Source organism: Trichomycterus rosablanca, chromosome 1, assembly GCF_030014385.1.
Source record: "Trichomycterus rosablanca isolate fTriRos1 chromosome 1, fTriRos1.hap1, whole genome shotgun sequence".
NCBI lineage: Eukaryota > Metazoa > Chordata > Actinopteri > Siluriformes > Trichomycteridae > Trichomycterus > Trichomycterus rosablanca.
Window position 1 is genome coordinate 8,587,000 of NC_085988.1, and position 17,120 is coordinate 8,604,119.

Consider the following 17,120-nt stretch of genomic DNA (forward strand, 5'->3'; position numbering starts at 1 on the left):
GTTAGAGGTTTAACAGTAAATGCACTGAGAGAGAAAGGGTCTAAATCTGTTATTGCATAATCTACTGTACTATTACCAAGAGGTGAGCAGAACGTGAACCTTCCTAATGAGTCCCCTCGAGTTCTACCGTTGACGATGTACAGACCTAAAGTTCGCTCATGAACACTCATTCATTCATTCATTCATTTATTTATTCCTCCATTCATTTATTCATTCATTCCTTCATTAATTTATTCATTCATTCCTTCATTCATTTATTTATTCATTCCTTCATTCATTTATTCATTCATTCCTCCATTCATTTATTTATTCATTTCTTCATTCATTTCTTCATTCATTCCTTCATTCATTTATTTATTTATTCATTCCTTCATTCATTTATTCATTCATTCCTCCATTCATTTATTCATTCATTCCTTCATTCATTTATTTATTCATTCATTCATTCATTTATTCATTCATTCCTTCATTCATTTATTTATTCATTCATTCCTTCATTCATTTATTTATTCATTCATTCCTTCATTCATATATTTATTCATTCATTCCTTCATTCATTTATTTATTCATTCATTCCTTCATTCATTTATTTATTCATTCATTCCTTCATTCATTTATTTATTCATTCATTCCTTCATTCATATATTTATTCATTCATTCCTCCATTCATTTATTTATTCATTCATTCCTTTATTTATTTATTTATTCATTCATTCCTCCATTCATTTATTTATTCATTCCTCCATTCATTCATTTATTCATTCATTTATTTCTTCATTAATTTCTTCATTAATTTCTTCATTCATTCATTTATTCATTCCTTCATTCATGTATTTATTCATTCATTTCTTCATTAATTTATTCCTCCATTCATTTATTCATTCATTCATTCATTCCTTCATTCATTCCTTCATTCATTTATTCCTCCATTCATTCATTTATTCCTTCATTCATTTATTTATTCATTCATTTATTCATTCATTCATTTATTCATTCATTCCTCCATTCATTCATTTATTCATTCATTTATTCATTCATTCCTCCATTCATTCATTTATTCCTTCATTCCTCCATTCATTTATTTATTCATTCATTTCTTCATTCATTTATTCCTCCATTCATTTTTTCATTCCTTCATTCATTTATTTATTCATTCATTTCTTCATTCATTTATTCCTCCATTCATTTATTCATTCATTCATTCATTCATTCCTTCATTCATTTATTCCTCCATTTATTCCTTCATTCCTCCATTCATTCATTTATTCATTCATTCCTTCAATCATTTATTCATTCATTTATTCATTCATTCCTTCATTCATTTATTTATTCATTCATTTATTCATTCATTCATTTATTCATTCATTCCTTCATTCATTCATTCCTTCATTCATTTATTCGTTCATTCCTCCATTCATTCATTTATTCCTTCATTCCTCCATTCCTCCATTCATTCATTTATTCATTCATTCCTTCATTAATTTATTCATTCATTTATTCATTCATTTATTCATTCATTTATTCATTCATTTATTTATTCATTTATTCCTCCATTCATTTATTCATTCCTTCATTCATTTATTTCTTCATTTATTTCTTCATTCATTTATTCCTCCATTCATTTATTCATTCCTTCATTCATTTATTCATTCATTTATTCATTCATCGGCCAGTGATAGCTCAGTGGTTAAGGTACTGGACTAGTAAACAGAAGGTTGCTGGTTCAAGCCCCGCCACCACCAAGTTGCCACTGTTGGGTCCCTGAGCAAGGCCCTTAACCCTCAATTGCTCACTGTGTAAGTCTCTTTGGATAAAAGCGTCTGCTAAATGCTGTAAATGTAAATGTAAATTTATTCCTCCATTCATTTATTCCTTCATTCATTTATTCCTCCATTCATTTATTCCTCCATTCATTTATTCCTCCATTCATTTATTCCTCCATTCATTTCTTCATTCATTCCTCCATTCGTTCATTTATTCATTCATTACTATAGGCAAATGAAAAATGATAGATAGATAGATAGATAGACAGACAGATAGATAGATAGATAGATAGATAGATAGATAGATAGATAGATAGATAGATATAGACAGACAGACAGACAGACGGACAGACGGACGGACGGACGGACGGACGGACGGACGGACGGAGGACGGACAGATAGATAAGTAGATAGATAGATAGATAGATAGATAGATAGATAGATAGATAGATAGATAGACAGACAGACAGATAGACAGATAGACAGATGGATAGACAGATAGATCATTATTTTATTGAGCACAATCACACAACTACTTTAATTTTTTATTTATTCCTCATATCAAACCCGGCAGAAATCCTAATACAAATAATTATATAAAAGTAGTGTCTTATTTTTAATAATTGCTTCTTCAACAGTGTTGGAATTCTGCCTACGTTTGCCTAAAGCGCCATGAAGTGTAAATTCTGCCTAGCAACAGCGCCCTATTGGTCAGAGTTTTTTTCAATCCGCCTTTCTACGCTGCTGATTGGCTGAGGCAAGCGTAACCTGAATTGTGATTGGCTAATGCCGCAGCGGGACCCTGTGTATCCAGACGCAGTGAGACCTGATTTCAGTGTTCATAATTAATAAAAAGTACATTATTACTACTTTACACAACAGTTGTTTTACACATCACATCTTAAAAAAATACAATACTTATTTATTTCTTAATAAGTTTATAATTCCAACTTGTAACTGTTGCTCTAGCGCCCCTAGAGGATGAAGCGCCCCACGCACTCATTTAATACAGCTGTACACTGCCAATCCACCTACTGCAATATCCATAAGTAAGGATCATAAGATAGGTCCTTAGAATCTATGCTGCTACCCTACTCCACACACATTTACTTTTTGATCTGCTGCAATCATTTAGGAGGTGGGAGGAAGCCCAAGTACCTAGCGGAAACCCTCATGGACAAGGAAAGAACATGTCAAACTCCATACTAACAAAGGAATGTTGCTGTACAGCACACAAACTACCATCGTAATCATCCAGAGCATCTGAAGGAAAGACACACAAACATAATGCCCGGAGTTACATTTAGCAGACGCTTTTATCCAAAGCGACTTACAGTACTGTTACAGTATACTATCTAAGCAATTGAGGGTTAAGGGCCTTGCTCAAGGGCCCAACAGTGGCAACCTGGCAGTGGCGGGGCTTGAACCAGCGACCTTTGGATTACTAGTCCAGTTCCTCTAACCACTAGGCTACAACTTGGGTTAAATACTGCATGTTGCTGTGAGGCAGCCACTCTATCAGCTGCACCTTGTTGACACCAACTGACCAAACATCAGTCAAAAACACTATATGAAATGCAATTTATGGCCATAAGTATGTGGACACCTGTTCTAATTATTAAAATCATGTGTTTCAACCACTTCTATTGCTAACAGATGCATAAACGCAGTGAATTCTATGCTTACAACCACAGTATATTGCAGTAGATAAGGGAAGGCCCAGCTCTCAACCCCACTGAACACATCTTCCAATATCCCTGATTGATCTCACAAATGCTCTTTATTTAGACTGAAAGATCACAGATTTTCACAGACCCAATCGAAAGCCTTCCTAGAAGAGTGGAGACTGTTATAGTGCTTTATACCACACAGTTCTATGTTAAATAAAGCCACACATTCCACATGGTTCATGTCATGATTTATTACAGAGACTACAATTCATTATCCATTAGTTTTCTAAAAAATTTAACACAAAACAAAAGTAAAATATTGGCTGAAGGTTCACTGGCTGTCCATCATCTGAACCGATTCCTCCACGACGTCCAGGATCAGTGGGGTGATGGTTTTCGTCAGCACCGGTGTCGTGCCTTGTTTGTATCTGTAAGTTCCTTCCCTACAGCAGAGAAAATAAAACACACATACAGAAAATTACACAACGGTGGCAACTTGGCGTATGTGAGGCTTTAATCAGTGACCTTCAGATTACGATTACTAGTCCTATACCTTGACCACTAAGCTACCACTACCCTACAAACATTATTGGCTATGTCTGCAAGTTTTCAATCTTTAATAAAAAAAAAAAATCATTATTCTGAGTGAATAAGTGTAAACTGAAGGTAAAAACGTCTATTATATCCAGTCGTAACCAGAACACTGGCTCTACAAGACCATAGAGTATAGAGTAGCCACTTACTTGACTCCTTTCTGTCCGGGCTGGTCGTAGGTACGAAGGTAATCCACTCCTTTAGCAGTGATGACACACAGGTCTATGTTACTGCCAGAGCCCAGATCACAGAAAATACCAGCAGCAATGGCATCACGTACCAACTGCTTCCCTTCCTTCAGCTACACACCAAGTCCAGCCATTCACACACAGAGAGAGATTCAATCATTCAGTCATCCATCAAAACATCATGTTACAGCTGGATCAGCAAACATCAGGTCAGGATTCACTGCATCCTGATACAGAACATTATAGCAGAATGAATTTTACCTCCATGTTGGCCTTGTACCGATCCTCAAACACCGAAATAGCTGCAGCTGCTCCAGAACCTGCGATTTATTCACAACATTATGTTTTAGAAACATTTCATATAATAATAATTGATAAGGATAATAATAATAATAATAATAAAAAACAATAATAATAAAAATAACAATATGCGAATAATGAAAAGTAATAATATAATAATGAGAATAAAACAATGTTATTATTAATAATAATAAAAATGAAGAAATATTAATAATATTAATAATAATAAAAATGAAGAAATGATAATAATTGTACTGATAGTAATAATATCCATAGTAGTAGTAATAATAATAATAGTAAAAATTTAAATAATAATTGTTTTAAAAATAATAATAACACTAAAATAATAATAATAATAACAATAATAACACTAAAATATTAATAATAATAGCTATAATAATAGTAATAATAATAACACTAAAATAATAATAATAATAATAATAATAGTAACAATAATAACACTAAAATAATAATAATAATAACAATAATAACACTAAAATAATAATAATAACAGCAGTAATAATAGTTATAATAATAATAATAATAGTAATAATAATAGTAATAATAATAACACTAAAATAATAATAATAATAACAATAATAACACTAAAATAATAATAACAGCAATAATAATAGTAATAATAATAATAATAGTAATAATAATAACACTAAAATAATAATAACAGCAATAATAATAGTAATAATAATAATAATAGTAATAATAATAGTAATAACAATAACACTAAAATAATAATAATAATAACAATAATAACACTAAAATAATAATAACAGCAATAATAATAGTAATAATAATAATAATAATAACAATAATAACACTAAAATAATAATAACAGCAATAATAATAGTAATAATAATAATAATAGTAATAATAATAACACTAAAATAATAATAATAATAACACTAAAATAATAATAATAATAATAGTAATAATAATAACACTAAAATAATAATAATAATAATAACAATAATAATAATAGTAATAATAATAACACTAAAATAATAATAATAATAATAATAATAAAGTAATTTAATAATAATAATAAGAAGAAGTAGAATACAAAGGTGGACAGTGCAGACAGAGTTTATACCCATGGAGACGAAGGGCAGTTTATCGTAGGATCCGTGAGGGTAGATACTGTACAGCTGAGAGCCGTTATCATCAACTCCTCCTACAATTAGAGATGAACCAATGTGTCCCTGATACCTACAAAACATAAAACATCAAATCACTAATACACAGGCTGTAGAGGTCATGATTTATACCCCACACAGTGCACGCACATAGTAAAGAGCTGTTCTCTATATTCCACCTCTTGTATCACATCAGTTATTACAGACTTATAATAAATTACACTGAGACTGAGGCAGTGGTGGGACTTGAACCAGTGATCTTCAGATTACTACTCCAGGAGCTTAACCGCTTTGCTACCACTGCCACTGGACACAATAACACCTGCTTAATTATCTGATTATCCAACCACAAGAGTCTGTAGAGTTTACATAGAATGATGCTAAAAACTAAGAACATCCAGTCGCTGACACCAGACGATGATGACACCTTGTTGATGAGAGAAGTCAGACGAGAATGACCGGCTGACAGGAAGACTACGGCTACTAACACAACCACATTTCACATCTGAGGTAAGGAGAAAAGAATCTTTAAAAATGTACAGCAAGTTAGAAAAAGGGCTACGAAACAGAGAAATGCCTGGTCTGATGAACCTCGGTGTTGCACCTTGGTAGACGCTGGGGTCAGAAATTAGGAGTTACCATAAATAAATCCCAAAGAACCCAACCTGGCTTGTTTTAACAGTTCCTGGCAACCATACGGTAACCTCACACCAACATTTACCAACATTTCCCATCTTATAAGGTGACTTCCATCATCATAAAGTACATGTCACAAAGCACCAGTCGTCTCAAACTGGTTCCATGAAAATGAGGTCAGTGTGCTTTACTGGCCTCAACAGTCAGCAATGTGATCACGCCAACATGGACCCAAATCTCAAAGAAATCTTACTAAAAAGGCCATCCTGAGAGCAAAGGGGTTCTACCCTGTATTAGTATGGTGTTACAAAGAAACGGGCCAGTGTATTTCTAGTAACCAGTGTAAAGAAGATAGAGTGTCTGACCTGAAGAGCATCTGTTTGAGCTGGCGAGTCACAGTGATGACGAGAGGTGGACGTCCTGTACTGAGAGAATGAAGCTCTATGTTTGACGACATCATTTGCGTGGTGATCTCAGCGTCCGCTGCCACGCCAGCCCCGCAACAGCTAGTCAGGAGAAAGAAATCCCAACACGCTTGTTTAGTCATTCATTTTTATGAGGAGGAAAAACGTCTTTATTTGTCTTGTATACATATTCACGTGTACTGTATAATAAAATTCTTTTTCTGGCTTGACCAGTTGGTGGGGTGGGGTGCTGCTCATGCACTGCCATCCTCAGCTTGTTTTGGGTTTTCTTTCTTTTCTATTTTTCAAGAACATGCTCAGAGCAGTTTGTCTTATGCCTAGTTCACACGACACAAGTTTTGCCCTGATTTTCGCTCGCCGACTGGTCGGCACAAGATTTGCCGGCTCGGCAGCAACTCGGCGTTCGCTCGGCGATCTAAACACGGCTCTCGATCGCTATGTGTGAACTACTCAACAACTCGATCCGATCGACTGAGGAGAGATATCTAGCATGTTGAATATCTGGATCAGTCGGTTGCGACTGGCAGTGAGTGTGGCGAGGGGGATAATATAGTTTCTGTCAGAATACATCGGCACACACACAAGATTTACAATATTTGTGAACTTATCGTCCACGCTGAACCATAATATCAACACTGCATTACAAAAAATATTTATTAACCTCCAACTTCGCCACAGAGCAAAACAATTCCTGCTGGTCGCGTTGCCAAATCCACTCAGATTCATTTACTTTTCCTCCTTGCACATCAGCGCACAAACTTTGATCGCTCGCTACGTGTTGATGTGCATTTTGGACGTGGTATCATTAAACCCCTCGTCACTTCTCACGTGTGTTTTCATGACAGAACGTAGTTTGGGAGACCAGAGAAGCTCGCCTGCGATTCCAGTTGGTGATGGATGGTGTAGTGTGTGACCCTCTATCACCGATCAGTCGTGTAGTGTAAAATACACACCGACATGAAAGACTCCCGATTACAAGAGATCCAGTCGCGTAGTGTGAACTGTACAGCGACCTGACCACTTGGAAAGTCATAAAGTGTGAACTTGGCATTACTGTAACAACCAGTTTTCCGTTATTTTGGCTACCTTTATTTTTTCCTCATCCTTTTTGTTTGTGGCTCTTGTTCCACAGTATTGTTCTAATCTGGTTAGGCATCCTACAGTGTATCACAAAAGTGAGTACACCCCTCACATTTCTGCAGATATTTAAGTATATCTTTTCATGGGACAACACTGACAAAATGACACTTTGACACAATGAAAAGTAGTCTGTGTGCAGCTTATATAACAGTGTAAATTTATTCTTCCCTCAAAATAACTCAATATACAGCCATTAATGTCTAAACCACCGGCAACAAAAGTGAGTACACCCCTAAGAGACTACACCCCTAAATGTCCAAATTGAGCACTGCTTGTCATTTTCCCTCCAAAATGTCATGTGATTTGTTAGTGTTACTAGGTCTCAGGTGTGCATAGGGAGCAGGTGTGTTTAATTTAGTAGTACAGCTCTCACACTCTCTCATACTGGTCACTGAAAGTTCCAACATGGCACCTCATGGCAAAGAACTCTCTGAGGATCTTAAAAGACGAATTGTTGCGCTACATGAAGATGGCCAAGGCTACAAGAAGATTGCCAACACCCTGAAACTGAGCTGCAGCACAGTGGCCAAGATCATCCAGCGTTTTAAAAGAGCAGGGTCCACTCAGAACAGACCTCGCGTTGGTCGTCCAAAGAAGCTGAGTGCACGTGCTCAGCGTCACATCCAACTGCTGTCTTTGAAAGATAGGCGCAGGAGTGCTGTCAGCATTGCTGCAGAGATTGAAAAGGTGGGGGGTCAGCCTGTCAGTGCTCAGACCATACGCCGCACACTACATCAAATTGGTCTGCATGGCTGTCACCCCAGAAGGAAGCCTCTTCTAAAGTCTCTACACAAGAAAGCCCGCAAACAGTTTGCTGAAGACATGTCAACAAAGGACATGGATTACTGGAACCATGTCCTATGGTCTGATGAGACCAAGATTAATTTGTTTGGTTCAGATGGTCTCAAGCATGTGTGGCGGCAATCAGGTGAGGAGTACAAAGATAAGTGTGTCATGCCTACAGTCAAGCATGGTGGTGGGAATGCCATGGTCTGGGGCTGCATGAGTGCAGCAGGTGTTGGGGAGTTACATTTCATTGAGGGACACATGAACTCCAATATGTACTGTGAAATACTGAAGCAGAGCATGATCCCCTCCCTCCGGAAACTGGGTCGCAGGGCAGTGTTCCAGCATGATAATGACCCCAAACACACCTCTAAGACGACCACTGCTTTACTGAAGAGGCTGAGGGTAAAGGTGATGGACTGGCCAAGCATGTCTCCAGACCTAAACCCAATAGAACATCTTTGGGGCATCCTCAAGCGGAAGGTGGAGGAGCGCAAAGTCTCGAATATCCGCCAGCTCCGTGATGTCGTCATGGAGGAGTGGAAAAGCATTCCAGTGGCAACCTGTGAAGCTCTGGTAAACTCCATGCCCAGGAGAGTTAAGGCAGTTCTGGGAAATAATGGTGGCCACACAAAATATTGACACTTTAGGAACTTTCACTAAGGGGTGTACTCACTTTTGTTGCCGGTGGTTTAGACATTAATGGCTGTATATTGAGTTATTTTGAGGGAAGAATAAATTTACACTGTTATATAAGCTGCACACAGACTACTTTTCATTGTGTCAAAGTGTCATTTTGTCAGTGTTGTCCCATGAAAAGATATACTTAAATATCTGCAGAAATGTGAGGGGTGTACTCACTTTTGTGATACACTGTACATATTGGGTTTATTTTCAGTTCTTGCAGGTGCGGGGCTACACCTGACACCTCAGTGGTGAGAAGTTCTCTCCACTAATGAAATCCCTCACTTATTGTTTTAGTACAATAAGTCACGTTAAGCTTTGTTCACACTCCACAGGAAATAACGCCACAGCAGTGCAAAAGCGGTTTTATCACTTGTCGTGTGAATGCGCCGGTACTGAACAGAATACGATATTCCAAGATCAAGCATCTCCACGATTAAGAAGCATAAGGAAACAATAAGGAATATATTTGTGTTATTTTCAGTGTCAAAAACATCCCCATTATTTTACATGAGCCTAAAATATATGCAGGGCGGCACAGTGGCTCGGTGGGTAGCACTGTCGCCTCACAGCAAGAAGGTCCTGGGTTCGATCCCCAGACGGGGCGGTCCGGGTCCTTTCTGTGTGGAGTTTGCATGTTCTCCCTGTGTCTGCGTGGGTTTCCTCTGGGAGCTCCGGTTTCCTCCCACAGTCCAAAAACATGCAGTCAGATTAATTGGAGACACTGAATTGCCCTATAGGCAACCCCGCGACCCTAATCGGATACGCGGTTAAGACAGTGAGTGAGTTTCCCAAAGATCCTTACAGGAACAAATACCTTGAAACTCAACGTCTCCTAAACTCAATGTCATTCCCAGGTTTAAGGTACCACGCTACTAATGAAATCAAGACAAGACTAAGATAAGAACTAAGCTAGGACAGGGGCTAGTTGGGTTTTAGTTACACAGAGGGAGACGTTAGCTGGCTTGCTAGTAGGTTGTGTTGTCTCTGCCCATTGGTTTGAATGGCGTGTTAGCTTAATATGCACAAACTGAGACGGTAGGCGGGAACAGTCGACAACGTCATCGCTGTCTAACTTGAGCGTCTCAATAATCTGCCTTCTAGATTGACGGCAGATAGAATCTCTCTAATTGGGACCTCCCAGGTAGGCAGTGGTCAGCAGGGCAGCTTGCTAGGTTTTCAGGCAGACCGTCCATGTACTTCTGACAGCAGGAGACGCTTTAAGCTCTTGAAATCACAAGGAGAACCTGGTTCCTTACTATATGTTGGGGGCGATGTAGTGGATCTTCATGCAGTTTTTGTCAGCCACCACCATGTCGTCTGTCGCCCGAGTGTCAGCACCAAGTATCACTCCATCCTGACAGGAAGAGATGAGATTAAAAACCATTACATAATAATCAGATACGAATGAAAAACAATAAAACGAATAACTTTTCCTAGTATTCTGACCTTAAACATGATCCCAGCGATGGTGGTCCCCGTCTTGCGGGCTTTGGGGGCGCTGTAACCCTTCTCCGTCAGATCAGCCTCCAACACCGCATTTCTGTTTCCAACAAAACAAAAACCTCATGATCAACTCTCAAGCCGTGCTGTCCTGTGTGTGGAACTCCCTACGTACTCATCCATAGGCCACTCCTGCTGACCCATACTGACCAATAATCAGAACGTGTGTCCTACCTGTAACTATTTATAGACTTATTGGATGGATTAAGGTTAATACACTTAAATGACCTAAAAATATGGACATCCCTCTTAATCACTGATCTAGTTTCAGCTGTTTCAGCCACACCTGTTATATTTTATAACATATTTTATGCCTCCAACTTTGGCCAAAGTTAGGGAAGGCCCTTCCCTTTCCAACATAACAGTATCCCAGTGCATAAAGCAAGGTCTATAAAGACATGATTTAATTACTCAGGTGTCGTAAAATACCACTGGCTTGCACAAGTGTCATTTATTCACTCACTCACTCACTTTCCAATTAGGGTGGTGTGTGCTTTTCCCAGCTTTTCAATGGGTGCAAGGCACACAGTAACACCCTGGAAAGGACCCGGGAACACACATACACACACACATTCACCCATAGAGCAATTCAGTGTCTCCAGTTAACCTGAATGCATGTTTTTGGACTGTGGGAGGAAACCGGAGCTCCCGGGGGAAACCCACACAGACACGGGGAGAACATGCAAACTCCACACAGAACGGACCCAGACCGCCCCGCCTGGGGATCGAACCCAGGACCTTCTTGCTGTGAGGCGACAGTTCTACCCACTGAGCCACCGTGCCGCCAAACAGTGGTGGTGGGGTCTCTATATTCATGCATATGCTTTTGAAGGCAGAAGAGGATGCCCAACAAGGTCACGGTCAGGTGTCCACATACTTTTGGCCATAAAGTACACATTTTATGCCTTTAACTTTGTAGCAAAATTAGGGAAGGCCCTTTGCTTTCCAACAAGATAGTATTCCTGTGCATTATGCAAGGTCTATAAAGACATGGTTTAATTACCCTTGGCGTACTGGCACAGAGCCTTGACTTTAACCTTACTGTACACGTTCGGGATGAATTGGAATGACGATAGCAACATAAGCGCATAGACAAAGCATCATACTTTGTGGGGGAACCTATATTCATGTCTATGCCTAGGTCATGATCAGGTGTCCACATACTTTTGGCCATATATTAGTGTCAGATCTCCACACAGGATCTCGGCTGCTTAACTGAAGCGAATCCCTGCAGTTATGTTCCAAGTTCCAGTGAAAAGTGGACTGTATGGCCAAAAGTATGTGGACGTTTCTGCCACATCCCTTACTAACACCCACTCACTCACTCACTGTCTTAACTGCTTAGCCTATTAGGGACGCAGGGGGAGGGGAGATGCTGGAGCCTATCCCAGTTTTTCAATGGGTGCAAGGCACACAGTAACACCCTGGACGGGGCACCGGTCCATCGCAGGGCACACACACACACACACACACACACTCACCTATAGGGCAATTAAGAGTCTCCAATTAACCTGACTGCATGTTTTTTGACTGTGGGAGGAAACCGGAGCTCCTGGAGGAAACCCACGCAGACACAGGGAGAACATGCAAACTCCGCACAGAAAGGACCCGGATCGAACCCAGAACCTTCCTTGCTGTGAGGCGACAGTGCTACCCACCGAGCCACCATGTCGCCCCCCCTTACTAACAGGTGTATAGAAATGATAAAAGGTGAATGATACGCTTTTAACATTGTGGAAACAGTTTGGGGAAGTTCCCTTTCTCATTCAGCATGATTGCGTATCTGCAGCTACACTTGCTCTACACAGAACCCTGGTCTCAACCCAACCCAACTCAACACTTTTGGGATGAATTCAGCTATAGATTGCGAGCCAGGCTTTATCTTCTCTTCCAACACCAACATCACTGCCTGATGTCACTGACTCTGTTTACTGAATGGGCACAAATTCCCACAGAAGTACAACGTCCTGTACAAAAGCCTCCCATAAGAAAGAGGGAGGATTCAGTATACTGTATACGCACATAGTTTTGGAACAGGATGTCCAACAAGATCATGTTCAGGTGTCCCAGGTTTGATCACAGTGGTTATTAGATACCCCAGTTAGACCAGAACAGGGTTATGGAGCAGGATTTAGGAGGTGTAGGTAGAGCTCACCTGCGGGCGTTCTCAAAGGAAAATCCTCCAGTCTGTTCCTCAAACTGTGAACACGAACTCGTCATGGTTCCAGCAGCTCGACCTGAATAATCGGATCACTTTCTGCTGTTTTTATCTATCACTGACTGAAATGAGAGAGTTTGAAGCGTTTCTGATTAAGCTTGGCGGTGCGTCAGCGTTTTTACTGTCTAAACGCGGTAGTCGCGCTTTCTTTCACTTTCGCTGTAACTCTGGGGTGAGTTCCAATTCAGCTCAGACTGTGATCCCTCCATCACTTCCCCTCACTTCTGATCAGCTCGAAAATCCAGAGCGGGCTTGGTTGTGGAGGGCCAGACTAATAGTGACCTTAATTCTGCTCAATATAAATTTTTTTATAAAAATCTCTTTATAAAAAGCAGTAAATTTGTACAGTTTTTTGAATTTTTTATTTTTTTTAATGCATTTTTCTCCCCCTTTAGCGCGTCCATGGCTGGATTACTGACCGGGCCAGTGGGGCCAGCGCCCAGGGGCCCTTGAGGTCAGGGGGCCCCGGGGGGGCCCTGGCCCAAAACATTTTGCGATGCCTATCAACGTTTATGATACAATATATTTTTATTTCCGAGGGCCCTCCATTTTAAGGATCCTCTGACTATTAGGGACTTTGACCCCAGGGCCTCTTGGGGGCCCTAGCCATGCTTTTGGGGCCCCTAGCCATGCTTTTAGCCATGCTTTTGGGGGCCCTAGCCAACTCTTTGCCCAGGGGCCCAGACTATCCTTAATCCGTCCTTGAGCGCGTCCAGTTGCTCAATCGCATCACGCCTCCTCTCCACCCAAGCCGATCCCCGCTCTGACCGAGGAGATCGAAGCTAACCCACGCTCCCTCCGTCACGTGAGCAGCAAGCCGCATGCATCTCATCACCTACGCATTGACGAGTGTTGCGCCACCTAGCGTTGTGTACGGAGGGACACACCCTAAGAGCACTCTCCAATCAGCCCTGCCCATCTGAACAACAGGTCAATCGTTGTTGATAGCCTAGGTTGGCCAGCCGTCCGGCTTTAGGTCGGACAGTCCGGTTTTTCAGCTGCCAGACCTCCGCCCACACAACGCTAGGACGGACACTTACAAATCCTCCTTTTGGAATGAACTGGTTACATTTTTGATCGATATTATCTGTCATTGGCTCAGGTACATGTCAAAACAAATGCTCGCACACCACTGGTCAATCGCAGAAGGCCCGCCCTCTAAATGCTGTGATTGGGTGGTTGAATTTCGCCCGCTCGCTCTGTTCTGCATACACCTCTACCTGAGTCAATTAGTAAACTTTTGAAGGCAGCGAGGAACAGACGTAAATATGAAAAGTAGACACAACATTTGTTGAGTAAAATAGTCGTTATAGAATTCTTGCTTAAATTGGTCAAAAACTCTGTTATATGGGTTCTGGATTCATTCTGTGTGTTGCAGTATCATGTCCCCCTGTTCCTGGTATGACGTCCTCCTTTTTGGGGTGTAATGTCCTCTTTTTGTGACTATGAATGTGGCCACCCTATCATAGCCGCTCAGCCCAAGCCGGCAAGGCAGAGCTGGATTCGATACGACGTATTCGCGATCCAGCCCTGGTTGCAGCGTGTGTTTTTATCGCTGTGCCACCCGAGCGGCTAATTTGTACAGTTTTAATAAGCTGTTACTGTTAAGAGTCGATGTTACATTCAGGTAACATAAATGAGAAACAGTCAGAGTAAAAACATCAACGTTATTTTACTATTTAATCAAACAATTGTAAACAAAATGTGCAGATTCTGTAAGTTTTCCATTTTCCTTTGCTCGGTACCGTAGTACCCTACACTACAACGTGCTTCCTGTCCCAAATGTTCCGTTGTTTGTTTCTAATTGCTTAAGGGACCACAGCCCTCTTTAGTCAGGAGTGGATGTCTGCAGCAGTAGAGGTGAAAGACGATCTGGGAATTGGATATGACTACATTGGGAGACAATTTTGGGAAAAAAAATATACTGTATTACATGCAAATCACATCACATCTTTACTGCTGAGTCTATTTGCCTGATTACGATTAACAGCATGTTTGAGCACTATGATATTGTAGCGTTTCTACGGCATCGAAGACGAAATGGGATGGGAAATCAGCTCTTTCAGTGAACATGTGGACAAACACCCATTCACACACACAGACATTCATACCACATATACACAGCTAATAGCTGCACAGCCCATAGCCGATGATGCATTTCTCGCGTAGCCAGCCCATTTCCAGTGCCGAAGAACACGGTCACGGTAGATCTTGATACCACAGCCGCGAGACCTTCTGGGTAAAGCTCCACCCCCTTCTCGTCCACAGCAGCGGGTCGCTACAATATGTAAGGTTTCATGAGACAACTAATAGAGTTCTTAGGAGTAGAAATGATAAAGGCAACCCAGTGGTACTTTGTTCAAAGGATGTCGGCTAATTAAAGTTTTTATCAGCTAATGATGATGAGTGTTTTATGTGTTACTTTAATGGACCTCTACGCTGGTAATGTGGTTGTAGTAATGGATCCTCAGGATTCACTGTGGGCATCTTTGTTGAAAGATGTACAGCTGCTTGCTGTTAAAGCGGTGAAGCTTAATCTCCAGAGAGATGGATGGGAAAGACTGGAATACGGAACCTGACATCCACCTCTGCACTGCCCCACTTCCTGCAGTCGTTGCGTTCCAGACAGTATCCAATTTGATTAAGCTACGGCATTGACATACATGACGTGCATAATCTTCCACAACGTTGATATTACACAACGGTTACTATGACCCTGTCTCAGCTTTATTGGAACATGTCGCAGTCATCAAATGTAGAAAAGACCATATAATTGTTCAGCAAAAACACTAAATACATGTTAAAAGGTTTTGCAAATAGTTGCTGTTTGCTTTTATTTGTGCCTTTGCTACCGCCTCAACTTGTTTTTGAGATTGGGGTTGTAGATGAGACTTTCCAAAATGTAGTTTATTTTAAGACATTATATATTGCAGTTTTTCATTAGTCTTCTGAGTTAAGCTCATAGTTCCCGTCCCAGAAATAGTCTCTGTCCCCAGACAAGGTGGTTTTGATGATCCAAAAGGGTAAAGTCATGTGGAGGGCCTGAACTCCTACCTGTCTGTCCCACTGAGGAAGGTGCCAACTCTAGGACTGTGTCCCAGTGAATAAGGTGTTGCCTCTACGTATACCTGTCAAAGTGTGGTGTGTTCTCTGTGCCCGTCAGCCCAAGTGACGGGGGTTTTGCCTCTGTACCTGTCAGCCCCAGTAAAGGAGGTGTTGCCTCTGTACCTGTCAGTCCCAGTGAGGTAGATCTTGTCTCTGTACCTGTCAGCCCCATTGAATGTGGTGTTCTCTGTACCTGTCAGCCCCAGTGTAGGAGGTGTTACCTCTGTACCTGTCAGCCCCAGTAAATGAGGTGTTGTGTCTATGCCTGTTAGCCCGAGTAAAGAGGGTGTGGTCCATATATGTATCTTTCTTAACAACATAGGTGTTGCCTCTGTAACTGTCAGTCCCAGTGAAGGAGGTTTTGCCTCATATATCTGTCAAATGAAGAAGAGACGTTGCCTCTGTACCTGTCACCACTCTGTACCACAAACAAGGTGGTTTTGATGATCCAAAAGAGAAAGTCTTATGAAGGGCCTGCACTCTTACCTGTCTGTCCCAGTGAGGACGATTGCTGACTCTGGAACTGGGTTCCCCTTAAAGGAGGGGTTACATCAATACCTGTCAATAAGAGTAAATGAGGCACGTTCTCTGTATCTATCTGCCCCAGTGATTGAGGTGTTCTCTGTACCTGTCAATCTCAGTAAAAAGGGTGTGGTTCACATCTTAACAAAGCGGGTGTTGTAACTGTCAGCTCCAGTAAAGTCTCCAGTCTCTGGTTTAAGCCCCACCTCGGCCAAGTTACCACAGTTGGGCGCCTAAGCAGCCCTCAGTTACATCTGCTACATGCTGTAAATGTAAAGTGTGTGCAGTCCCTGTACCTGTCAGTCTTCATGAAGGAAGCTTGACCTCTGTTCCTGGTAGTCCCAGTGAAGAAGTGACCTCTAAACATGTCATAATATATCTTTATTTAAATAGCAACCACTGATTACAATCAGGAGTCGAGACAAGAATGACGTT

At 40.7% G+C, this 17,120-nt stretch overlaps 1 protein-coding gene across 1 annotated transcript; it reads right to left on the bottom strand.

Annotated features, from left to right (window-relative positions):
* Positions 1 to 3,664: 3,664 nt before the first annotated feature.
* Positions 3,665 to 13,187, bottom strand: psmb10 (proteasome 20S subunit beta 10). Its single transcript, XM_063016618.1, has 8 exons — positions 12,996 to 13,187; positions 10,787 to 10,880; positions 10,597 to 10,694; positions 6,668 to 6,808; positions 5,624 to 5,739; positions 4,477 to 4,535; positions 4,177 to 4,328; positions 3,665 to 3,876 (listed from the first exon to the last, which is right to left on the bottom strand). Exons 1-8 carry the CDS (start codon positions 13,058 to 13,060, stop codon positions 3,765 to 3,767), a joined length of 837 nt encoding a protein of 278 aa, XP_062872688.1. The 5' UTR covers positions 13,061 to 13,187; the 3' UTR covers positions 3,665 to 3,764.
* Positions 13,188 to 17,120: the final 3,933 nt, after the last annotated feature.

What these genes read in the sequence shown, in the direction of transcription:
- psmb10 (XM_063016618.1), bottom strand. Translation starts at nt 13,060, where the DNA reads ATGACGAGTTCGTGTTCACAGTTTGAGGAACAGACTGGAGGATTTTCC. An exon ending in TCCTTTGAGAACGCCCGCAG is followed by an intron (nt 10,881 to 12,995) that starts GTGAGCTCTACC and finishes TGTTGGAAACAG; the next exon opens with AAATGCGGTGTTGGAGGCTG. An exon ending in GGTACAAGGCCAACATGGAG is followed by an intron (nt 4,329 to 4,476) that starts GTAAAATTCATT and finishes CTTGGTGTGTAG; the next exon opens with CTGAAGGAAGGGAAGCAGTT.